The 27337-nt window shown below is 35.5% G+C and overlaps 1 protein-coding gene across 2 annotated transcripts; it reads right to left on the minus strand.

Annotated features, from left to right (window-relative positions):
- Positions 1-3580: 3580 nt before the first annotated feature.
- Positions 3581-5991, minus strand: LOC122308781 (rust resistance kinase Lr10-like). 2 transcript variants are annotated; one of them, XM_043121990.1, is made up of 3 exons: positions 5373-5991; positions 4954-5014; positions 3581-4858 (listed from the first exon to the last, which is right to left on the minus strand). In XM_043121990.1, exon 3 carries the CDS (start codon positions 4785-4787, stop codon positions 3738-3740), a length of 1050 nt encoding a protein of 349 aa, XP_042977924.1. In that variant the 5' UTR covers positions 4788-4858; positions 4954-5014; positions 5373-5991; the 3' UTR covers positions 3581-3737. The 2 variants fall into 2 exon arrangements, with proteins under 2 accessions (XP_042977924.1, XP_042977923.1); XM_043121989.1 differs by lacking the exon at positions 4954-5014 and having other exon boundaries at positions 5373-5987.
- Between the last annotated feature and the right edge of the window lie 21346 nt (positions 5992-27337).

The following is a 27337-nucleotide window of genomic DNA, read 5'->3' on the forward strand; positions in this document are numbered from 1 at the left end:
AGCTCCACGGTCGAGAGGACCTCTGCCAGTAATGTGGATTGGGATTATCGTTCTAAATCTAAATGAAGAAAAGTATGATGTTGATGGTCAAGTCATTAAATTTGAAATGTCGTGCACTGATTAATTAAGCAGGCGGTGGACGTACGTGAATAAGATGTCCATTGACTTGAAAAATCAGCACTAGTACTGAATTAAACATGTTTTCAACAACCCATCAATATCTAGGAAATCCCTTAGAAACTGTTGGGATTTATAAGTGTTTGCATGTAAACAAATTGAATTCATATGTGGTTAGACTTTAGGAGTGCTGGATGTATGATCTAATTTTATTCAAACATGACTTGAGTTTACTATCAAGTTACATTTTATATTTAGGAATAATTTATTTATTTCTTGTTGTACGTTTGGAGTACCTAAGGGGCCTTGTGGATAGGGAGATGAGATGGATTTAGATAAAAGTTGAAACTTAAATAAAATATTATTTTCTAATATTATTATTATTTTAGGATTTAAAAAAATTGCATTGTTTATTATACTTTGTGTTAGAATTTAATAAAGTAGTAATAATGAGATAATATAAGATGAGATGGTTTTTGAATCCAAACAACTCTTAAAAGAAAAGTAATGTGGAGGTAACACTCTCCTTGTTGTACATCATTGATACCCTTGTAAAAACATCACTCAAGAGTTTGAAATAAATAAAAAAATAATAGAATAAAATAAATAAAAAAAAGAGATTTTACTTTATATAATTTATAATAAGCCATTTTCGTGAAGGCTACATTTCCAATCAATTTCGAGATCCTTCTCGGCCACTAACGCAGATGAATGCTGCATGTTTCATAATGTACATATAATTTCATTCTTTTAAGCCATGTTAATATTTTTCAAGACCTACGAAAGATAATGTGCTTACTAGATAAAATATTTATAAATTCACATTTTATATAGTAAAGATTCTAATTCGGAGAAAGAACTAATTCAGGTAACCTGCATGTGTCGATACCAGTATATATGTGAGATCCACTTGCATGTTAGGCCTCGACCTGACAATAATGTGGATTCAAAATGGCTAGTGCATTAATTAGTAATATAATTAAATGAATTAAATTAAGTTTAAAATTGTTGGAGCCAATCTCGGCCAGCTTATGATCATGATCTAGTGGTTTTGTAATGGCCAAGTTTCCTTTTATATTATATTTATTCCAAAATCTTCTTCAGTAGAAAAAATCAAGCGGTATATATACCATATAGAAAATTAATTTAACGAATGATATATAGGAATTACAATTTTAAAAATTATCCGATTAATGCATAGATATGGCACTCGTGATTGTCATATTTTCCACTGAGATATATAGCCTTGCTTAAAGCAAATCGAGCTACCGCCCACCCAATGCAGTCGTTGCAAGTAGTGAATATATATGGTTTGCAAACCAATGTGATTAATTGACTAATTAATGTTTACGGCTAGAAAAACCAGCACCGGTATTATTGGAGCATGTTTTTTATGACCCATGATCAATATGATCTAGAAGCTACTTGGAACATGTTAGGAATTATTTATAAGGTGGTTGTGTATATAAATTGAATTTCGTACGGGATTAGCCTTCAGCTAGTACCGGTGGATGGTCAAATTTTATTTGTTTCATTTTATTTAAACATGACAAGTCGAATTAGAAATTTTTATTATCGAATTATATTTTATATTTATGAACATTTTATTTTTCCTAGTGAGTTTGAACTCAATTCACAAGTTGTACGTTTATTTTCGACAAAATTGATCACCTATATTACTATATATATATATTTCACATATCATGTTCATCTTTTTTTTTTTAATTTTATTTTTTATGTAAAATGAACTTCATTCACTATAAATGGGACATTACAATTTTGACTAGACATATAAAGTACAAGCCAAATACAATCGAAAAAAGCTCTGCAGTACACAAATTTCTTTATGACTGATATGGTCGATCTTGTCCATATTGTACTCTTATAGACTAAAGGCCTGAAAGACAGTATCATTCTGTCCAAGACAGAAGGCACATAATCTCATATTATATCTAAGACAGCGTAAATGACACACTCTATATATGTAGTTCAAGAGACAAGTGTTTTTTTTATTATCCTCAACAAACCAAAACAGAAATTAAAAAAACATTGAAAAAGTTATGAATATCATCTTGAAAAGTTGTAGATATGCACTTTCAACATTGGAAGAAAAAAAATACACCAAACAAAGTGGCGGAGGTGGCACATGCCACGCCTAGGAGCATGATAGATAGTCAGATTTGCACTTTTCCTCTTGCTTGTTGTGTGCCGTAAGTAGGTGCCGTATTTAGAAGGATAGGTTGTATGGAGTGTGATGGAGGGGATTGTTAACGATTTAATATAAATAACTAAATTTATTTACTTTATTAGTTTATAATTTTTAAATAAATACTGATTTGACATAATATAAGAATAAATATTGTGAAGTCGAATCATGTCCTACACTCAAATCTTCATTAAATATTTCATTTATTAAGTTCACATATTGAGAAAAAGTCTTATCAATTTTAAGTTTGAATAGTAATAGGTGAGTGGAATTACTAAAAGGAAAATAGTTATCTTCAAATCAGTATCAATAGAGGGAGACGTCGTAGAATTCGAAGCGGCTGATAACTAGAATATTATGATCTTAAAAGTTAAATGCATAACCAAATTAATATTCAGAGTTTCAAGATTTTTTATTCAATAGCTAGGCTTTCAAAGGAGTTGGAATCAGAGGCAAGGTGGGGAAGGGGTTGTTAGCAACTTAGCATAAGGATGTGTTTTTTTTTAACTATTTACAATATAATAACTTTGTGCATTTTCAACTTTCTTAAAACCTGTGTCGGCAGGGTATACAATTAGTCCGCAGCTCTCGTTAGTCTCGGTGGGTGTAGCAGCATCTTTTGGAAAAATAAATATAATATATATAATCATTTTGTAAAATTTTTACACATTTGATTATATATATTTATATAAAAAATTTATAACTTAAATAGATTATAGATAAATCCAATACTATACTAATATGTATTAATTATTAAAAAATAAGTAATGTACTTATACTATAATATAAGTATATACTATAATATAAATAGACTATTATATAATTTAATATATGTAAAGATCATATTATTATTAACATAGATAATACATAAACCAAAAAAGGGGATCAGACTAAACCGAAACTTAAAAAACTATAAGTTTCGGTCTCAGTGATGAATCTATCTGACATCGGTTTTTAAATTTTTAAAAACTAATATATACCGGTTCGATTTTTAAAAAATGTCTAAAATTAGACCAAACTGGACTGGTTACACCATATATTTGAATCATAATTTAAAATCTATTTTCATTAGGTTAATACTAATATCATAAGGTGAATCCATAACTTAGAATATAACAAACAACTAATTCAGAACATTGAGTCACTATCCTTAATGACTAATGGGTCATGTATAATACGTTGCAACATACTATACCATACAAAATGGGAATCTTGACTAAAGAACATGTCTACCATGATGGTACTGGTCAATACTAATTAGCCCCTTCCAAACTACTAGATTTTATCTTAAACAAATATGATCATATCAAGTTCATAGAAAAGAAACAACCTTCAATTCCTTTACAACTGCAAAATCAAAAGCAATAATGCTCAACTACAACAAGATTTCAAAACAAAATCTAAACAATTATACTTAATCTGATTCGGGGATAACCTCCAAATCTTGACCTAAACGCGTGGTAGGTTTCCGTGCTTGAACTTTTGTAGGGCCTGAGGAGGCAAAAGGATTAGGAGGCATGATTAATTTATCTTCTTCTCCTTCCAACATTTGAACTACAAGTTTCATGGAAGGGCGATCCATTGGGTGCCATTGTATGCACCATAGTCCGACAATTGCAAGTTTCTCTACAATTTTAGTATATCCATCATCTTCGATAAAGACTCTTAACTCTTCTTTTTGTTCTAAAAGATTATAAATCCATTCTGGAAAGTAGACCTTGCTAGTGCTTTCCACTGTGACATCAACATTTCTCTTCCCTCCAACAATTTCAAGTAGCAACATTCCAAAACTATAAACATCTGCTTTATAAGACACATTCCCAAAGTTTCTAGAGAACACTTCAGGTGCAATATACCCCATGGTCCCTCTGCCCGTAGTCATAGATACTACACTTTGATCCTTGGAACACAATTTTGCAAGACCAAAATCAGAAATTTTTGGATTAAAGTTATCGTCAAGCAAAACATTGTGGGGTTTGATGTCAAAATGGAGGATTTGGTGATCACATCCTTGGTGAAGATATTCAATTCCTTTTGCAACACCGATGGCAATATCTTGCAACTTGTCCCATCCAAGAAAACGGTTCTTGACATTTGCTGAAAATATGAACTTCTCTAGTGAGTAATTTGATAAAAACTCATAAACTAGTGCTCGCCTAAATCCATCAGCACAAAAGCCAACAAGGCAAACCACATTAACATGGTGAATTCTACCCATTATTCCCACTTCATTTATGAATTCTTCACCATTTTCCTTGGAACTGTTGTTCAGGATCTTCACGGCAACATGAATTTGATTGGAAAGTTTTCCTTTGAATACTGTACCGTATGCTCCTTGGCCCAACTTCTCTGCAAACTGATTTGTAATCTTTTTAATATCAGCATACGAGTATCTCGTCGGCTGGAAATTTCTATAATCCTCCAGGAACTTTTCAATCTTTGCCCGATATTCTTTTTCTACCATATCATTAATATAGAGACGTTGAAGAGCAAAGACCACCAGTAGTACAAGAAATGAACCTACTAAGACGGCACCTGCATATTGAAGAATCGTGAGTGATCAAGAAGTCCTATATCTCATGATTTTGCCCGATGATGAAAGTGTCATGATATAAACGAGGGACACTTACCAGCGGTGACTAGTTTTTTTTTTTTTTTTTTTAGCGGTGACTAGTTTTGTTGAGGACGTACCTGCGAAATGTTTTAACATATCAGATTCTCATCATGCTTGTGAAATTAAAAAACAGAGAGATTATTTATTATTCACAACCGGCATCGGTCTTTATTTATTATTATTTTCTAATTTTAGTTTTTTCCCAAATTTCAGGAATAACGTTCATGATAAACACTTCAATATATGCGTGTGTGTGTATATATGTATATATATATTTAATTTCATTTTTCTTTGGTGCAAATTTAAATTTTTGTTAATTAATGCAGAAAATTCGCCGCTGCAGTCTGCAGATGAGCCTTGGTAAGCTAGGCATTAATAAAAGTGTGAATAAATTGAGTACAAAGTTGTAAATTACATAGAATAGGATATATATACCTTTCGCTTCATCTGGTGTTCTGGACCAATTCATGTAAATAGTACTAGTTTCGCTGGATACCAAATCAGATGGAATCGATCTAAGGTTATAAATCCTTTTGCAAGGAGGTAAGGGAAAGCGGGTGATGGACTCTTCATAAGCCAAGGCATGAACTTGGTGGTTAGGGCCACTAAGACAAGAAATCCAGGTATTACTGTATTCATCCTCTTTCGTTTCTTTACGGGAACAATTGAAAAAGGCATAGTCAACTAAAGGGTAATCTGGTGTGAACTGGAAAGGCGAGGAAGATAAATTGAGATGCGGAATATCTCTTAGAAAGCAACGGTGTGGATGATACAATTGGATTCTCGGAGATTTGTAGTCAATGTTTTCGACAAACAGTTCTACTGAATCCGGTAGGTGGAGCACCGTTTGGTTTTTATCAGTGCAGGACAGAAGAAACCCACGCCGACAGTCACAGTGGTCTGGGTGTCGGTCTTTAAGTCAGAAAGGAGATCGGACGGCTGGGCCGTGGCTTGCACACTGTAATGAATCAGCACACTCATTTCAGCCTTGTACGTGGGCGGGTAAGATGAAAATTACCACAAACAAGAAGAAATAGGAGATGATCATCATTGCCATTTCATATAAGCAAATATTTTGTATCTGTTTTATGGAAGGAAGGTTTCTCAGCCTCTCAAAGGAAAACAGATATATTTGTACTGTCAATTATTTGGTTTTAAAAGATATTTTAAAACAAGCAGAAAGAAGACTCACATTTTTATGACTCAGTCAATTATTTGGTTCTCATTATGTGACGCATGTGCTTACGCCCAAGTATACACGGCCAAAGATTTCCAAAATGAAGGAATTTCTTAAAGGCGTTTCTAATTAACAAAAAATAATTGTTCAAAACCTCAATTCACCCAAATCTTATTTCTCTGAATAGATAGTTTAATCTCAGGATTTTTTGCAATAGTTGTGATGCCATATTCGCAAATTCTGGGCCAAATTAGGAGACCGTAGAAATACATATTACTTTATAATTTTATATGCATACAATTCTTTTGAAATTTTATTTTGGACAAATCGATCGGAGAGATGAAATATGCCCATGGACGTACCCTAGCATTTGATGATGGCCAATGCATGGGCTTCACTACTCTTTATAGAAGAATTGATGGTCTTAATTACTTAAAACTTCCCTAACAAAGATTAATAAAGTTATCTCTTTCAATTATTTAAATGGATTTGATTTTTTTTTAGGATTAAATTCTAGACGGCTTATATAAATTGAGACTTAAAGAAAAATTTTATTTATTTTTAAATTTTTAATATAATAATAGGATGCAAATTGTATTTTTAAATCTATAATTTTGAAGCTTCTTTAAAAATCATTATTCTAATTTTTGAGAGACAAGAAGGTTGCAATAGAAATAAAAATATGCCAAAGAATGAAAAAGAAAATGAGATAAATTATGATTAGAGAGTTGTGATAATGTCATCTGTTTTCTCAAAAAAAAAAAAAAAAAACAGTTTTGAGTCTTTTTTTATTTATTATATTCTTTTTATGCACAGTTTACATACTTTTCTTTAGGTTTTCTATTTTATTATTATGTTGCCACTTTTTTGCAAAAATGTATAGGAAAATCAATTTGAGGGGCCTTTGCCTAAGTCATCTGCCCCTTGAGCGGTCCCTTATTAAACCTAGTTTTGATGGATCATGCCAACCTTAGTTTTTAAATAAATTTATATATGTATACCATTTTAAGCAAAGAATAATAAAAATAAAAATACAAAAAATATATCTGAAATATATATAAATATTTATAGTCTTTCATTCCCTCCGAAGCACCTCTTCTCTCCATTTTGTCCAATTAGGAAAGTACAATATCATTTAAAAAAAAAAAGATATATGATCAATAAAAAAGATCAATTTTTTAAAACATAACTATTAGAAAGTAATATTTTAAAAATAAGATAAATAGAAAGAGAAAAAGAAAAAAGATAATTTTTAAAACAAAGAAATGAAAATATTATACAATCAAACAACTTTTTTCGAGGATTTTGTATATTTTGTATAAAACCAAAATCATATATATTTTGTATAACCCCACATTGGATTAGTCAAAATAATAATATAATATTATTTTTTAATAATAATATTGTATTATTTTTTTCATATTTTGCAACTACATTTACTATATGTTAATTGTTTAGAAAAAACTATATGTTAATTAATAATTTAATTTTTACTTAAATTATTTGTTTCCCAATTATTATTTTTTCTTAACCTATTTTTTTCATCTTCAATTATTATTACTTCCTCTATTTTTGCAAGAGATACAAGGTCAGTTGGATATTAAAGTGGAGCTACGATTGTAATAGTGATTTACTAGTCCGACATTAGTTTGTCAAGTGGTGGAACATATTTCCTAACACAAAATGTTATTGAGGAATTTTCATCTGCTAAACATATAACTTTGCCTAAATATCCAAACAATCAGGCCATTACTTCTGCTAAATCTTAGAAATTTTTTGGAAGACTCAGTAAAAACTACTAAACTTGATTTAAAACTGAAAGGTGTTTTTACCTTCTCTCATGTTACTCTTGCTTATTATACTATCAAGGATATTGATGTATACAAAGGTAAAGCCATAAAAGAATAAGCTGATTAAGAAGAAGAAGATACTTCATCTCTATCTCTAACAGTTTCAGATATGGTTGCTCCTATTCATCACAACTAGCTTACTATAATTAATAGAGTTTTTGAAATTGATTTAATTGCTTTATATAACGAATATATTGATAGCAATGACTTTATAATTTCTTGAATGAGCTCAAAATTATATTATTCAAAGTTCAATCCGAAATGAAAAAAACTCTAGTCATGAACTTATAAAATTACAAAAGGGCAAACTGGTATTTAAGCAATATTTTGAAATACCTGACTAGCCTGTAAAAGCACTTCACTTATCCTTATTCCTTTCCCTGCTGCGTTTTGACTCTAAGGTTTAAGGTAATGGGCCGATCCTACCGTAAAATACTTGCATTTTCCTCATGGGCCTCGAGAGAGACAAAATGACTGATAATTGTGATAATTTATCTTATCGGTTTCCCAATTCTTTCTTTCTTATTTTGTTGCTTTCAATGTCATTCTCTTTTTCAGGAAAACAATTTGGGTCGTTTATTATTTTTCTTCCCTTCGGTGTCATATTAAGAAAATCAATTTGTGGGGCCTTGACTAGGGGTGGAGCCTTCGACAATTGCCTAAGTCACCTGCCCGTTGAGCCGGCCCTAATTAAATGTTTCTTAAAACCTGTGTCAGCAAGGTATTCAATTAGTCCGCAGCTTTTGATTCATTCATTCAACCAATCCGTTCAACTTGACTTTGATTAATTCCTTGAAGATGCGAGTATTTAAAAAACTTAAACAATTAATTGGAAACGAGCTAGTTACTTGTAATGGCTTACATTTGATCAGTTAAAATTAGCTTGAGGTTCTTGTCAAAACTATGTAGTGAACAAATTCTTATGCTCTAATTTAGGGCTGAGCATCGATTCAACCGGAGTTTGGATTTGGCCTCCTCTGACTCTGACTCCGACTTTATCGGAGGCTGAATCCGACCTCCGACTCCGCTTACACCCCACTCCGCTCCGACTCCGACTCCGACTTGTCGGAGCGGAGTCAGAGTTGGGCTTTTTTTTAGACTTTTTTCTTTGACCCAATTAACATTTCAATTTTACAATTTGTAACTCTAATCGGATTTAGGCTTCTATATCAATTTTTTTAAAAAATATAATTTGAGATTTCTAATTTATCTAACCAAAATTATCACATTAGAAAATAAAACTAAATTCAAAATCTATCACTATAAAAAATAAAACTAAACTCAAATGTGCAACCAAAATTAAAAACTAAATTAAAACTAAATACACGTTAAAATTACATAACCAAAATGACAACCTAAAATTAAAAATACATAACCAAAATTAAAACCTAAAATTAAAAATACATAACCAAAGGTCTAAAATTACAACCTAAAATTAAAAATACATAACCAAAGGTCCAAAAAATGTCATTTTTCAACTTGTGCCTAAAAAAAAAGAACAAAATTAGTAAAGAAATAAGACACCATATAAATTTATAAAAATAAAGAAAGTAAAATTGAAATAAGATACCAGAAACAAGATTGTCAATCCTCTTCACGAAGTATGCTGGCCATAGAATTGGCTAATTCTGCATTAAGATGTTAAAGTATAGGAAATTAGTATTACAAAATGTTAAAATCAACTCATATAACAACTTAAAAAAATCTCTAAATACATTACCTGAGTCTAGCTTATAGCTCTTTGCATCATCAATGGCTTCAGAATAATTTTGACTCAAGCATATGGGAGTAGACTTCAACCAATTTTGCGAGCACACGAGAGCTTCTACAGTTCTAGGAGCCAAAGAGCCAAAGATCCAGGACACGGCCTCCTGTGCTAAATGCTGACTCAAATGCAACGGTGGTGATAGGAATGACCAATATATCTCTTGCCATTAGAGCAAGAACTGGATACTTGGTGGAGTTGACTTTCCACCAATTTAAAATATTAAAACTCCCCGTAGGAATCTCAATGTTCTCCAACAAATACCGCTCTAACTCCGACTTACAATCCATCAAGGATACTGTATGCTCTTTATGGAACTCCCTCAAAAAATCCAAGGGATCATAGTTTGTAACTGTACTACTACTCCTCATTGATGCACTAGCTTCACCGCTTTGAGTTTTGTTAGCACCAGTTACGCACCCACCACCAAACTCTACATATGCCTCATACAAATATTCCATATCCCTCTTGAGGAGTGCAACAAATTCCTCACCCTTCTCCTCACCCAATGTTTTCTTGAACCAATATGCTTGAGTAACCAATTTGAACTGCGGATCAAGAATAGCAGCAATAAACAACAACCGATTTATTTTTTCAAGATCACCCCAATATTTATTATACTTTGTCTTCATTCTGAAAGCCATTGAACTCAAACGTCGATTACTATTATCACAAAAAATATTCAAGTGTTTATGAATGACAATAAGCTCTTGGATATAATTATTTGATGTGACATATAGTGTACCAGAAATGCGCAATGTAACACCATTAAATATTTGAAGAAACTTCGAAAAGTTTCTTATGGTCTCCCAATCATCTGGCCCAGGAGCTCCTAGACCCTTTTCCCATGTCCATCCTCAGACAAATAAACTCGTAAGTAGGGATCTTCATCAAGTAAAAGTTGGAAGGCTTTTTGATACTTCTCAGCCACGTCCAACATAAGAAAAGTCGAATTCCATCTAGTAGGCACGTCAAGAGTCAAAAAACTAGAGTATTGAACTTTTGATCTATCAACACAAGACTTGAAAGTGGCAAGTCTTTGGGGAGAAGACTTCACATACTTAATCAAATTTCGGACCCTTACAATTGAGTCATCAACATCTTTCAAACCTTCACTCACAATAAGGTTTAAGATGTGTGCCGTACATCTCATGTGAATAAACTCGTGACTTGCTATACAATCCGCACTTTCTATTTCCTTTGTTCTCAACCAATCAATAGCGGAGTCGTTAGAGGTAGCATTATCCACTGTAATTGTGAGGATTTTGTCAATGCCCCAATCAAGCATACACTCCTCCAACTCCCTCCCAATCGTTGCCCCCTTATGGTCGCTAATCCAAACAAATGAAATGATCCGCTTATGCAACTTCCAATTATTATCAATAAAGTGAGCGGTCACACACATGTAATTAATATTTTGGATAGAAGTCCAAGTGTCGGTGGTCAGGCATACTCTTTGTTTGGTGGTCAAAAACATTTTCTTCAAGCTATCATTCTTTCTCAAGAATACCCTCATGCAGTCACGCATTACGGTAAATCGAGAAGGAATAGGAAACCTCGGATCAAGGGCTTTAACAAATTCCTGAAACCTTTCTCCCTCAACACATCTAAATGGTAGCTCATCCACTATCACCATCCTAGCAAGGGCAGCTCGGATTTTTTTCTCATTATATTTGGCCATCCCTAAGGTCTTCTCTCATTCCCTTCCTTCACTTCTTGCTTCTGGGACCAAGAATGTTTGACTCTTGTCCAATTTACTCTTACGGTTTTTGGGGCAAAGTTGGATGTGTGTTTTCATGGCCGAAGTGTCTTGCCTTTTGGGATGGCATTTCCATTGCCTATGACAATGATTACAAGTAGCTATAGGCTCTTCGGGATCACAATCGGGCACTCTTGTGAAGTGGGACCATACCTCAGACCTATTCTTAATATTTCTACTACTAGGTGGAGGGCGAGGGGTAGAATGAAAGGCACTAGGAGTACCTACCGAAGAGCCTATTGGTCCGCTAGACTCATCAACTATTGGACTGGGAATATAAATCGGTTGTTCTGGGGCTGGAATGCCAGGACAAGATGCACCTGTGGATGTAGGAGTGTTTGTGCCTTCCATATCCATGATTTAATAACTAGAACTGTAAAACACAACAAAGAAGATGCACATAAACAAAATAAATTCATGAACTAATGTAAAGATTACTCAAGTAACTTATATGATATACATATATAGTAGTAATGAGAAAAAATGTCCTATGAATCTATAAATGTGGTTGCATCGCTCGACCCTCGCTTATCAAGGAAGATCCTACAGCCAACTCAACGCCAGCTCACGTTCAACAGATATAGTAAAATCAGCAAAGATTTGTGGAAGCATAATTCTAGGATCAGTTTCTTATTTGGTTGTAACTTTCTGTAAATATAGAATTTACGTTACTGCTTTCCATAGTTAGATTGTTCAAATGCTTTGTATAAAAACCTGTTATGTACATCAATATATTTCAATGAGATTTAGAATTCTCAAAAGCCAACAGCAGTGTTAATCCTTTACATGGTATCATTGAGTCGGTCTCTAACGAGATATACTTTCCTTCCGAAATGAATACACTTCCTGGGTCCTCCTCTGTCAATCCGATTATTACCATCAACGCTTCCACTACCATCAATGAAAAACTTACGCCTGCTACCTTCCCTCAATGGAGAGCCCAATTCGAAGCACTGTTAATTGGCTACAATCTCATCGATTTTGTTACCGGCAAGCTTACATGTCCGGTCATAGATGCAGAAAATTCTGCCACCTCCAAAGCAGCGAATTCCCACTGGATTCGCCAAGATAAACTAATCCTCCATGCTCTCCTTGCGTCCACTTCCCCTGCCATCACTCCACTTCTTGCATCCTGTAAAACCTCCCATAATGCTTGGACAACACTCACTCGTCTATATGCAGGAAAATCCAGAACCCGTGCGATGCAACTCAAGGAGAATCTTACATTGCACACTCGTGGCAGTCGTTCGGTCACTGACTTTCTGCATGCAGTCAAGATAATCGCAGATGAGCTTGCGATTATTGATCATCCCATTTCGGATGATGATTTAACTCTCTACATCTTAAATGGATTGGGTCCCGAGTTCCGTGAAATCGTTGCACCAATTCGTGCTCGAGAATCCTCTCTAAACTTTGAGGAACTTCATGATCTCCTTGTTTGTCATGAAAATTATCTTCGGCGACTGGAAACCAACTCGGTCTGGAGGAACAAACAACAATGAAAGCCAGCATCGTTCATCCTCCACCAACAAAAGCCGAGACAACAAAAAAAGGTGGGCTTCGAATTCGGGTCCCATAAAATTCAAACCCAAGTGCCAACTATGTGACCAAGTGGGCCATACGGCCAAAACTTGTTCCAAACTTGGATCCAGTCCTGTCACTGCCAACTGTGCAGCGTCCAATACGTCCAAAGATCACAAATGGCTGGTTGATTCCGCCGCATCTCACAACATGACAACGGATCTTTCCAATCTTTCGATTCACTCTGAATATGATGGTACTGATGAAGTAGTAATTGGAGATGGGTCAGGTTTGCCTGTATCTCATGTTGGTTCATTATCTTTTACATCGTCTAATCGTATTTTTCATCTCAAAGATACTTTATGTGTTCCCACCATCAAAAAAAATTTAATCTCTGTTCATAATTTCACCAAACATAATGATGTTTATCTTGAATTTCATCCCTCTTATTTTTTGGTGAAGGATCGGATCACGGGGGCGACACTACTTAAAGGCGCATGTGAAGATGGTGTGTACTCCTTGCCGGAGAAGCTAGCTATGGCATCCAAAAAAATCACAGCCTATGTTCATGAACGTACCACCACAGATGGTTGGCACAAGAGACTTGGTCATCCATCTTCTAAAATTGTCAATCATTTAATTCGGGCTTTTTCATTACCTACCAATAAAAATGCCAATAAAGCTTTATGCAATGCGTGTTCCCAAAATAAAGCCCATTGTCAACCGTTTCATTCTCATGGTTTAACTAGTCAAGCACCACTTGAGTTAATTTATACGGATGTTTGGGGTCCCTCACATGACATTGGTCTTGATGGCTCAAAATATTATCTCATTTTTATTGACCATTACACAAAATATATCTGGCTCTATCCAATGTCTACAAAATCGAGTGTTCAAATTATTTTTCCTCAATTTCGACATCTTGTGGAAAATAGATTTAACACTCGCATCAAGAGTCTATACTCTGACAACGGAGGTGAATACATTGCTCTAAAATCCTATTTTTCGGTTCATGGTATTGGTCACTACACAACCGCCCCTCATACTCCCCAACAAAATGGCATGTCTGAAAGACGACATCGACATCTTGTTGAAACCGGTCTCACTCTTCTCACAGATGCAAATTTACCTCGCTCATATTGGCCTTATGCCTTTCAAACAGCTGCGTATCTAATTAATAGAATGCCCACTGCAACCTTGAATAACCGAACTCCATTTGAGAAGCTTTTTAATCAAACTCCAGATTATCTCAAACTCAAACAATTCGGTTGTCTTTGCTTCCCGTTGACCCGGCCATATAATAAACACAAGCTTGAGCCCAAAGCCAAGCCGTGTCTTTTTGTGGGCTACTCACTCTCTCAAAATGCATACCTATGCCTAGAGCCCACAACCCATCGTGTATACCACTCACGGCATGTGCTATTCGATGAAAGCAAATTCCCCTTTGCTGAACTGTGCCCTAAATCCTGTGAGAACCGGACCACTCCACCATTCTCTGCTGAAATTGATCATCCCGTATTCCTCTATCTGCCGACCAATCCGTCCCAATCCCTGCAGACCAATCAGCTCCAATCTCTGCTGACAAACACGCCTCAATCTCTGCCGCATGCTGCTCCTCCTGCATCGGGTACTCACCAGATTTCGGCGCCTCTGATGGACTCGTCTCCTCCACCGATTTCTCACCAGGTATGTGTTCCTCCCTCCTCTTTATCTGATTTGCCTATTATTTCTCCCATAAATAATCCACCCCTATCCGGTTCTGAAATACCACCTGTGACCCGAAGCCATAATATGGTAACTCGTTCTATGAATAATATTTATAGACCGAAAAGATCATTTCTGGTCACTAGGCATCCGATCCAACCCTCCTTGGAACCAAACACAGTTAGTGAGGCCCTATCTGATTCTCGGTGGAGAGATGCCATGTCCTCTGAGCTCACAGCTCTCATGCGCCATGGTACATGGCAGCTGGAAATTCCTCCACACGGATGCAATATTATTGGATGCAAGTGGGTTTTTCGGATAAAAAGGTTGGCTGATGGTTCAATTGAACGGTATAAAGTGCGATTAGTCGCCAAGGGTTTCAATCAACGACCCGGTCTGGACTATAAAGAAACTTTTAGTCCCGTAGTGAAACCCGTTACCATCCGTACTGTGTTGTCCATTGCTGTAATAAATGGTTGGTCACTTAGACAACTTGATGTCAATAATGCGTTTCTGCATGGACATCTTACGGAAAAAGTATACATGAAGCAGCCCCCTGGCTTTCGGGACCCAGAAAAACCAGACCATGTTTGCTGTCTTCGCAAGGCTATATACGGTCTCAAACAAGCACCCCGTGCTTGGTATTCTGCTCTTAAGCAAGCACTGATTCAGTTTGGATTTCTGAATACCAAGTTTGACTCTTCTCTATTTGTTTACACTGCTGGTTCAATACTTGTCTATTGCTTAGTGTATGTTGATGATTTAGTCATCACAAGAAATGATTCAAACTTTGTGGCAAATATTATTACTCAGCTTGGCCAAAAATTTTCCATCAAAGATCTGGGTCCCCTGCATTTCTTTCTTGGTATTGAAGTTATTCCTACAAGTCATGGACTATTCTTAACACAGCATAAATATGTCCGTGATCTCTTGGCTAAAACAAACATGGATTGCGCTAAGGATGTTACAACTCCATTATCAACCTCGGTTGATCTAAAATTGGATGATGACACTTCAGCAGTAGATTCAACTGAGTATCGTCGTGTCATTGGAGCCCTGCAGTATCTCTCTCTAACTCGACCTGACATCAGCTTTGCAGTCAACAAGTTATCTCAGTTCATGCATCGTCCCACAGTGACTCACTGGACAGCCACAAAACGATTACTTCGTTACTTGAAGAACACAATCTTTCATGGCATAACCATTCAAAAAAACATCAGTCCAACACCTACATGCTTTTCTGATGCTGACTGGGCAGGAAATCTGGATAATAGAAGTTCCACCTCCGCTTACCTCATTTTACTTGGTACCAATCTCATCTCATGGAGTTCAAAGAAACAACGAGCAATTGCAAGGTCATCCACCGAAGCTGAATATAGGGCGCTGGCCACTGCAACATCTGAGTCTATGTGGATACTTTCACTGTTTCAAGAAATGAAGTTCACACTCAAACAGCCACCCTTATTGCTTTGTGACAATTTAGGTGCCACACACCTTAGCTTCAATCCAATTCAGCACTCAAGAATGAAGCATATTTAGATAGACCTTCATTTCGTCAGGGATTTGGTTCAAAAAAATGTTCTTCAAGTGCGACATGTCCATACCAATGATCAGCTGGCAGACTTACTCACAAAGCCTCTCTCGCGTCAAAAAACAGATCTACTCAAAACCAAGATCGGACTTACTGATGGCAGCCCGTTCTTGCGGGGGCGTATCAAGGAAGATCCTACAGCCAACTCAACGCCAGCTCACGTTCAACAGATATAGTAAAATCAGCAAAGATTTGTGGAAGCATAATTCTAGGATCAGTTTCTTATTTGGTTGTAACTTTCTGTAAATATAGAATTTACGTTACTGCTTTCCATAGTTAGATTGTTCAAATGCTTTGTATAAAAACCTGCTATGTACATCAATATATTTCAATGAGATTTAGAATTCTCAAAAGCCAACAGCAGTGTTAATCCTTTACACGCTCGACACTGAGCTCGAGCGAACTCAGACAGAGTGTGCCGCTCGGCCCTCGCTCGACACTGAGCTCGAGCGAACTCAGGCAGAGTGTGCCGCTCGACCCTCGCTCGACACTGAGCTCGAGCGAACTCAGGCAGAGTGTTCCGCTCGACCCTCACTCGAGCGAACTCAGGCAGAGTGTGTCGCTCGACCCTCGCTTGACACTGAGCTCGAGCGAACTCAGTGCTTACTGGGTTAAAAGCTTCTGCTTAGTGCTTACTAGAAGAATGGGAAAAAACCTAATATCCACACAACAATCCTAAAATCCACAACTATCCAGCGATTCCAGCACACAAACAAACCTAATATCCACAACTATCAAGAAAATGAACAAAAATAATGCAAAAATAGTTAAGATATACAAATTATAGAGAGATAAAGAGAGAGAGAGGCACCTCGATTTTGCAAAGAATGGGCTTTCAGAGGGGCGACGGAGGTCGGAGGGACGACGGAGGAGCGACAGGTTCATGGGTTCAGATGAGAGGTACAGGTTCTAACTTCTGTCGGTGAAGGTTGAGATGAGAGGTGAGGCACTGAGGAGTGAGGAAGAAATCTGATTCAGCGAAGGGGGTGGGGAGGGGAGGGAATTCCCGCGGGGGGGGGGGGGAAGTGAAAACCCTAATGGGTTGCACAGAAACGGCGCTGTTTGGGGTTAAAAATTGGGAAAAAAAAAGTTAGTAAAAATAACTTTAATAAGTTAGTAAAAATAAATTAATAAGTTAGTAAAAATATATTTAAGTTAGTAAAAATATATACTATTAAATATATTATATATTAGTAATACACTAATACTAATACTATTAGTCTATTAATATTTAGTAAATTAGTAATATTTATTAACTTATTTACTATAGTCTAATAACTAGATAGTCATCATAGTCTAGATGTAATAACTAGTAACTAATAATATCTAATAACACTAGTTACACTAGTACTAATAGATAACAACTTAAAGATACTAATTTAATATACATATAACTAATATATACTATTAAATATATTATATATTAGTAATACACTAATACTAATACTATTGGTCTATTAATATATAGTAAATTAGTAATATTTATTAACTTATTTACTATAGTCTAATAACTAGATAGTCTAGATGTAATAACTAGTAACTAATAATATGTCCATAACACTAGTTACACTAGTACTAATAGATAATAACTTAAAGATATATATTTAATATATATGTAACTAATAGTATACTATTGAACTATATTAGTAATTTACTATATACTAATAGTCTAATACTATTAGTCTATTAGTAAGTTAGTATATAGTATATAGTAAATTAGTAATATTTATTAACTTATTTACTATAGTGAATAGTCTATAACAAATATGTAATAACTAGATGTAATAACTAGTAACTAATTATATGTAATAACACTAGTTACACTAGTACTAATAGATAATAACTTAGAAGATATTAATTTAATATATATTAACTAATAGTATACTATTATATATATATATATATTATATATTAGTAATACACTAATACTAATACTATTAGTCTATTAATATATAGTAATATTTATTAACTTATTTACTATAGTCTAATAACTTATAACTAGATAGTCTAGATGTAATAACTAGTAACTAATAATATGTGATAACACTACACTAGTAGTAAATTACTAATAGATAATAACTTAAAGAAAATAACTTAAAGATATTAATTTAATATATACAACTAATAGTATACTATTATATATATTAGTAATTTACTATATACTAATAGTCTAATACTATTAGTCTATTAGTATATAGTAAATTAGTAATATTTATTAACTTATTTACTGTAAGTTTATAACTAATAACTAGTGCTAATTGCTAGTACATTATTGGATTTAACTAATAATGTTACTATATTTATATTTATATGATTACTATATAGAAAAATACATATATTTTTTATAAAATATGTACACTAGCGGAGGAGAGTCGGAGTCGGAGTCGGAGCCGAAGGATCGGAGTCGGATCGGAGCGGAGTCGGAGTCGGATCCGACTGGACTCCGACTCCGACTTTTATCAGGAAAAAAACTCCGACTCCGACTTTTCCAGAAGTTGAGTCGGGGTCGGAGTCGGATTTTCGGATTTCTGCTCAGCCCTACTCTAATTTCTGAAGACTAAAGAATGTGCTAAATAAAATATATAAAAATTCGCATTTTAATAACATTCTAAGTACTAAATCAGGCCTGCATGTGTCTATAGCAATTTATAAATTAAATGTGAGACCCACTCGTTAGATGATTGAAGAAAAAAGCTCCACAATGGAGGACGTATGCCAGTAATCATGTGGAATGAGATTATCTAAACCGAAATGAAGAAAAGTCACGACGTCGATGGTCAAGTCATTAAATTTGAAAAGTCGTGCACTAATTAATTAAGCAGGCCATGGATGTGAAAAAGATATCCATTTACTAGAAAAATCAGCAACAGTAATGAAGCATGTTTTATACATCCATCAATATCTCAAAGTTACTTGGAAAATGTAAGGATTTTATAAGGTTGTGTAGACAAATTGAATTCGCATGTTGCTATACTTTATGAGAGGTACTCGATGGTCTAACTTTATACCAACATGAGTGGACTTTGAATTTATTATCGAGTTGCATTTTATATTTTGAAATAATTTATATATTTTTTAGAAGTTTAAACTTACAAGCTCATGTAACTTTTTTTTCAACAAAATAACTTACAGTACTTGGCATATGTTTATCTACAAATTTTGACTAACTTTATGATTTGGTAAATTTCCTTTATATAATTTATCTATACACATTTACTAAGTGATTCATTCGTGAATATAAACTCCTAATCAATAATTAGATGGCATGACTCATATAAATTACATTCATGCCATACAAAGCTGTTTTAGGCATTACATCCATCCATTTGGTATTCCGCAAAGAAGGTAAGTGTCTATCGTGGGGTAGGTTGTTTGGGCAACTGAAAGGTTGGATCCACTCTCATCCGTGAGGGAGGTTGAGTTATCACGTGGGCTGGTCCTGCTTATCATCTCTCACGATGAGATAAGTTGTTCGAGTAGTTTGAAACTTGATCCACTCCCACCCATTGACATCATAGGAAATGTAAGTTTTGGGATTAGGCTGGTGCTGATCCTATTCTTTGTCATGACAGAGGTTGAGTAGCCGAAGGGCTAGACCCGCTTTCCCCTGGAGTCTCGCAGGTAGGTAAGTTACCAGGCAATCTAGGATTGAAGCCACTTCCGCCTATTGACGCTCACAAGAAATGTAAGTTGTCGGGCGGCCGAGGGCTGACCTTCACTCCTCCACAGGAGGGATAAAGTCGTGTACAAATTAATTAAGCAGGCCATGGACGTGAAAAAGATGTCCATTTACTAGAAAAATCAGCACCAGTAATAGAGCATGTTTTATACACCCATCGATATCTCGAAGTTACTTGGAAAATGTAAGGAATTTATAAGGTTGTGTAAACAAATTGAATTCGTACGATGCTATACTTTATGAGTGGTACTCGATGGTCTAATTTTATACCAACATGAGTCGACTTTGAATTTATTATCGAGTTGTATTTTATATTTTGAAATAATTTATATATTTTTTATAAGTTTAAACTTACTCGCAAGGTCATGTAACTTTTTTTTCAACAAAATAACTTATATAATAGTACTTGGTATATGTTTATCTACAAATTTTGACTAACTTTATGATTTGGTAAATTTCCTTTATATAATTTATCTATACACATTTACTGAATGACTCGTTCGTGAATATAAAATTCTAATTGATAATTAGAAGGCATGACTCATATAAATTTTGACTATCGACCCTCATAGGGAGATAGGTTGTATGGGCAATTGGGATTGAACTTGCTCCTGCCTATTGAAGCTCACGAGGAATATAAGTTGTCGAGCAACCGAGGGTTGGCCCGCACTTCATCGTGGAGGGATAAAGCTGTCTTAGGCATTACATTCATCCATTTCATATTCTGCAGGGAAGGTAAGTGTCGGACAGCTGAGCAATTGGTCCGCACTTCTCCATGGGCTGCCGAAAAGGTTGGATCCACTCTCATCCGTGAACACGTCAAGTGCAATGTACCCCATGGTCCACTCTCATCCGTGAGGGAGGTTGGATCCACTCTCATCTGTGAACACTTCAACTGCAATGTACCCATAAAGTTTATGGGTTGAAATTCAAAGATAGCATTTCCTACAAAACCAACGATGGCAGTATTTTATAGAACACAACTATATTGCATTACAGATATTCACTTTCTTGATTGAAAGTGCGCACATTGAAAACCGATTAATTAAGCATCAGAAAAAAAATCAATCCAAACTAACTTAGGTACCACGTTTTGTTTTAGAATTGGCTAATCACCAAGAACATAACTAAAAGATAGGCAAAAGAATCAAGGAGAGAAAAACAAAATACCATCACAATACTTGCCCTTAGGGCTACCATACAAAAATGAAAATCTATAAAATTTGTACTCAGACAATTCATTTATATCATACCAATCTGTAAAATAAAATGCTATATTGTAGCCATAACATTAGAACATATTACCTGTTCAAATTCGTAGCTGAACTTGGTGGGAAGTAGAAGAGCAGCCGCTGAAGCAAAAGAGTAGCTTCTATCTTACGGTCTGGCCTACGTACTATTACCAAATCTGATGGTGTCTCTTTCAAAAAGTTCGTAACAGAGATCCACGAAGAAGAAGACCCATCCAAATATCTTACGGCCTCTTGAAGACCAACACGAATGAAGACGACACTTGACCCAAACGAATGAAGACGACACTTGACTCACACGAATGAAGACTAGACCCACAAAAATACCTACACAAATCCACTTTAAGACAAGAAGATCTCGGTGCCGAGGACGAGCTTGAGTAGAAAACGACATCACGAAGCTGAACACGGCCTCAAGAAGAAGACAACGCCACGAAGCTTCAGACCAGACCACCACGACTCCACGACCCAAGCTTTTATGAGATCAAAGACCACTACAAGCTTCAAACCAGACCACCACGACTCCATGACCCAAGCTTCTATGAGATCAAAGACCACTACAAGCTTCAGACCAGAGCACCACGAAATTTCTGTGAGATCGAAGACCACCTATGCCCAGAGCACCACGAAGCCACAAACCTTTTGTGAGCATGAAGATGAGGTTGTAGAGCAGAGGACCAAGAAGCGGGAATCAGCTCTGAAGTTTTGATCTTGATCTTTTTTTCTTTTTTTTTTAATCAAAAATCAGATGATGATGTGGCGACTCTGCGGCAACTATATGCGACAACTGTACGTAGCAGTCTTGGCTATGCAAATATGTTGCTGTAGCGCCATAATATATGTCATGTTATACTGCCTATATAGCTTCTATTCTTGAAATTTTGAACAAGCCCAAGGTACACCATTCATGGTCATGATTTAGTGATGCCTGGACTTTTGCATAGATATCTCAACCAATCCATTTATAGAAGACATGATTAAAATTGAAAAACACCTTACCGGATTAAATCTATAGAAGAACAAAAGGGAAGCAAAAAAGAACTCATATAATGGAGAAGAAAATAGTTTGATTGGTATAATTGAGCTCTTTACTACTCAGAAAGCCGTCAATGAGCCTCGTTGCTCCCAAGAGAACCACCACGGCCTACATTTCTTTACGTTGTTGCCATTTTTGCTACGTATAACTTATCATTATTGATCGAGTTAATTTAAGGAAATCCTTAATTAATTATATATTATCGGTACGACTGTGGAAACCCACTCTTCTCAATCATACCATTGCTCCCGCATTTCTCTTCTCAAACCATGCCCTTTATGACCTCTAGTTATCCTTGTAATGCCTCACTGCAATACTAGAGGACCTAACATTCATTACCCTTCTGCCAATCTTGGTAGCAAATCACTCATCCATCTCAATAGCTCATTATAAGCATACAATTGGAAAGAAAATTAACCAATCCTAGTTTAATATTTAAGAAATTTACAACTTATAGTCTTTTTTCTTTTAAAATAAAAGTAAAATAATGGTCCGTTGAATATATATAAAGCAAAAAAAAAAATGTTTATTTTTTTGCTAAATAAAAGCAACGTGTACGAACCAAAGCAGGATTTCTATTCAATTACTTCTAGCGAGAGAATTGTTGATAAGAAAAGTTACAATAAATAGAGCAAAGAAGGAAATATATAGATATAAATATATATATATATATATCTAACTCTCTCTCACACACACACAATATATATTTAAATTTGCCATAAAAAATCATTTCTATAAGCATCAATCTCTAAAAGATTAGAGAGTTCTGTGGACACAACCTGTAAAATTGAACAAAATAAAATCTTGTCCTTTTCTTTTTTCAAGATATTTATATGCAAACAATTCTTTTAAAATTTTATTTTAAACAAACTGGAGAGATGAATTATGATCATGGTCATACCATTGCAATTGATGATGGCCATCACTAACTAAACCCATATCAATATGCCTCACGGCCCAAGAGAATAAGACCACCCACTAAAAGAGCGTGGAAAACCTCAAAGCTTGTGGCTTCTCTCTCTCTCTCTCTCAAAGCCCAACCTCCATTACATGGGCTTCACTACTCTTTATATAAAAAAAAATTTGATGGGCTTAGTTTCTTAACAAGAGTACTAAAGTAAGGGCCAAAGACCCATATAATTGTTGTTATCTCTTTCAATTGTTTAAATGAATTTATTAATTTTTTATTTTTTGGATTAAACCTAATTTTGACAGACGCCAACCTTAGTTTTTAAATACAGTTTTATATGTTTACCATATTCAGCAAAAAAAAATAACAAAATAAATATATTAAAAATATGTATGAAACATATTCTTCCATTAAAATCATTTGTAATAGTATTGTCTTTCATTCCGCTCCCAAGCACCTCTATTATTCTTGTCTCCACTTTGTTGAATTAGAAAAGTACAATATACACACATATATATATAGTTTAAAATATGATTGCTAAAAAGGGATGATTTTTTATTTTTTTTTTTGAAAACAAGATTAATAGAAAAAAAGATAAATTTTTAAAAGAAAGAAATGAGAATATTTATATAATCAAACTATTTTCCTCGAAACTTTCAAATGGTATCTGTACATGTACCATGGTGAACCAAGTAGGCCATGTGCAAGTCTCCCTTAGCATCTCTGAGCACTCCACCCGCCCCTGCAACACCAAGATTCCCATTTGAACTTCCATCAACATTCAACTTTATACGTCCAATTACCGGCTTTGTCCATTGCACCAACTTAGGAACTAAGCTTTTCGGAGGTTTGATTGGGATGTTAAGCTCCATTCGAATTTTCTCATCTCGACTCGATAACAGTTTCCCCGCTTTAAGCTTTTCACTTTCGCTAACCATGTCTTAATATTATACCACACGGTAACAGCCGAATCTTTAACTCCTTCCATTCGTGCCTTACATCATCTTAACCAGAGGGACCAAGTCACAATTGATGGAATGATACCCATTAGATGCCCCATTTGTGATGATTTAGAAGCTTTGGCAAACCAGGCCTCCACTACTTGGTTCCAACAACTTCCTGTAATTCTGCCCAAACCCATCTACGCATATGTTCCATACTTCATTTGCAATATCACCATTTGCAAGCACATGGTTTCTATCTTCATATCCACCATTCAAGCAACAGTCACATTTTGAAGCTATTGGAATGCCAATGTTTCTTATTTTATCATCCACACTTAAAACATTGTTGAAGACTTTCCACATAGTAATAGAAATATTCTTTGGGATGCAAGAGTGCCATACCCAATCTACCCATCTAACCTTGGGAGCACTTACTCGAATACAGTTCCATGCACTTTTAGTGGAGAATTTTCCATCATTGTTAGCTGTCCATACCAGTAAGTCTGACCCTGCTCTGTTTTTGCTTAGAACTTCCAACACTTTTTCGGCTAGCTCTCCCCCTAGTAGACAATGTAACTTAGCAGCATCCCAACCATTCTCAATTTTGCATTATGTAACTTGTAGGCTTGGAGAATCACCCATAGGAACCAAATTACTTAGAGGACCCTCATCCAACCACTTATCAAACCAAAAGGATATATTTCCATTTTTAATCTTCCATTTTGATAGATTAAATACTTCAGGGATACATGAAGCTACCATCCTCTAGAATCTAGTACCTTTTCCCTTATCCACAAGAGAGATGTGATTATGCCTAACATACTTGGCTCTAAAAGACTTAGTCCACAGAGACTCCTCCACCATAATCTTCCACGCAAATTTCTTGAAGAGAGACTTTTGACTATCTGTAAAATTTCTAAACCCCATTCCACCTTCTGCTGCAGGTAAGCATAAATTATCCCATGACTTCCAATGTTTTTTTGGCTTTCCTTCATGCACACCCCAGAAAAAATTGCTTAGGCATCTATTGGTACTTTCCATCACCGAACAGGTACATACACAGTAGATAATAAATATATAGGAAGACTCATTAGGACATGCTTCAAGAGAAGCACACGGGCCCCATTAGCTAATAATTTATTTTTCCACCCTTCCAACCTTGCCTTTATTTTTTCAACAAGTTCCTCCAAGTAGATTGCTTTCATACGCCCAGAGATTATTGGAACTCCCAAGTATTTGAACGGCATCTTACCTTCCACAAACCTAGTGATTCGTAGAAGAGATCTCCTTCGAGCACTGGTGATATGTTTAGAAAAGGTTATAGAAGATTTGTCTTTACTAACGTTTTAGCCTGACCATTGCTCGTAAGTAGACAAAATATCCACAATGGCTCTCACTGATGCTTTACTCCCATTAGCAAAAATAACTATTTCATCGGCATATAACAAATGCGATATCAACGGTGTACCTCTAGGTTGCAAAAAAACACCAATTTTATTTTATTCAAATTTCGCCTTGAGCTATCTAGAAAGAATTTCTTCAACAATGATAAACAAATAAGGTGAGATTGGATCACCTTACCTCAATCCTCGAACACTTTTAAAGAAACCCTTTGAGACCCCGTTCATGACGATGGAGAAATGAGGGTTAGAAATGCACTGCCTGATCAAACCACACACCTGACTAGAAAATCCAAATTGAGACATAACATGCAAGAGGAAGTTCCAATCCACACTGTCATAAGCTTTTGCCATATCCAGCTTAAGGATGATATTACCACCTCGGACAGGTTTATTTATACTATGTATGAGCTCCTGTATAAGGCTTATGTTGTCGAAAATGCTTCGGCCTGGAATAAAAGTTCCTTGTGCTGGAGCTATAATACGTGGTAGCATGGAGCCAGCTAACTCACCAATATTTTGGAACAGATTTTGTAGAAGGCCGAGCATAGACTAATCAGTCTAAACTTGTCAAAGTTTGTTGGCACCTCCACTTTAGGAATAAGAGTCAAAAAAGATGCGGCAAAATTCATGGGAAGATAGTTTAGCTTGTTGTCGTAATCGAGTTTCTTCCCGTCCCAGCCAAGTGTTCAGTTCAATTTTAGCTACCAGGTAATCTTGCTCATCTTCCTCATTAAAACCATCTTGCATTTTTTCCTCTAACTTCACCACTCTGTCTTCCAAGAGCCTAATATTTAGTGTCGTAGCCCCAAAAACCTCCCTATTCCATCCACGCAAAATACTTTTAAGTCTTTTCAATTTTTTTGCCAATCGAGCCATCCCACTATCCTCTATCCCCTTCTCCCAAGAATCCGCCACACATGCCATGAAAGCCTCATGATTGACCCACATTTGATGGGATTTAAAAGGAGGAAAACCATACGGTGTTGTGGAATTTTTTAAACGAATCACCATTGGAGAATGATCCGAAGTACTCCTAGCTAAATATTCTAGGTGAGCCTCGAGAAAGACCAAAAGCACCTCGGCACTAATTAGAGCCTTGTCTAAGTAAGCCCAACTCCGCGAAGCTCCTTCGTGACCATTGCACCACAAAAAACGATTACCAGAATACCTTATTTCAGATAAGCCAGTAGAGTCAATAAAAGAATTAAAATCCTTCATTGCCGAACACTGTCAAGGTCTACCACCTCTACGTTCCAAATCATTTCTTATGATGTTAAAGTCTCCCAATACAAGCCATGGAATAAACTCCCTCACCCCATTAGATAAGGAATGCCATAAATTCCTACGCTCCACCTGGGTACATTTAGCATAGATGAAAGAAATACATAGTCTCTTACTTTGAATCTCTGTAAGCACAATAATTGATTCGTCGCCTCCACCAAATCTACCTTTACCCCCTGGGCCCATAGAATCCACAATTTCTCCCCTTGCAATTCATTTGATAAACAACCCTCAAACTGCATTTTTTGTTTAAAACTCTCCATGTGTCTTTGTGCTAATAAAGGTTCTGCCACAGCAACAATCCCAGGTCTATGCTTATTAACCAATTTATTCAACCTTCTCTTAGAAGTTCCCATCCCCCGTATGTTCCAAAAAAGAATGGACTTCATCATAAATTAAGTCCCGAGGGCCTTCCTCCTTTGTGTCTAATTAGGTTCTCAGAATCAAACATAATTGCCTTAGATTTACCAATATTCTCCACACCTTCTGCAATTTCTGAATCAGAAAAAATTATCGAGGCATCCCCACAC

The sequence above is a fragment of the Carya illinoinensis genome, chromosome 5, assembly GCF_018687715.1.
Source record: "Carya illinoinensis cultivar Pawnee chromosome 5, C.illinoinensisPawnee_v1, whole genome shotgun sequence".
NCBI classification, from domain to species: Eukaryota; Viridiplantae; Streptophyta; class Magnoliopsida; order Fagales; family Juglandaceae; genus Carya; species Carya illinoinensis.

Excerpts from the sequence above, each read along its gene's own strand:
- LOC122308781 (XM_043121989.1), bottom strand. The coding sequence starts at position 5,406 with ATGAATTGGTCCAGAACACCAGATGAAGCGAAAG. Across the intron at positions 4,859-5,372 it reads AACACCAGATGAAGCGAAAG|GTGCCGTCTTAGTAGGTTCA; the intron begins GTATATATATCC and ends TTCAATATGCAG.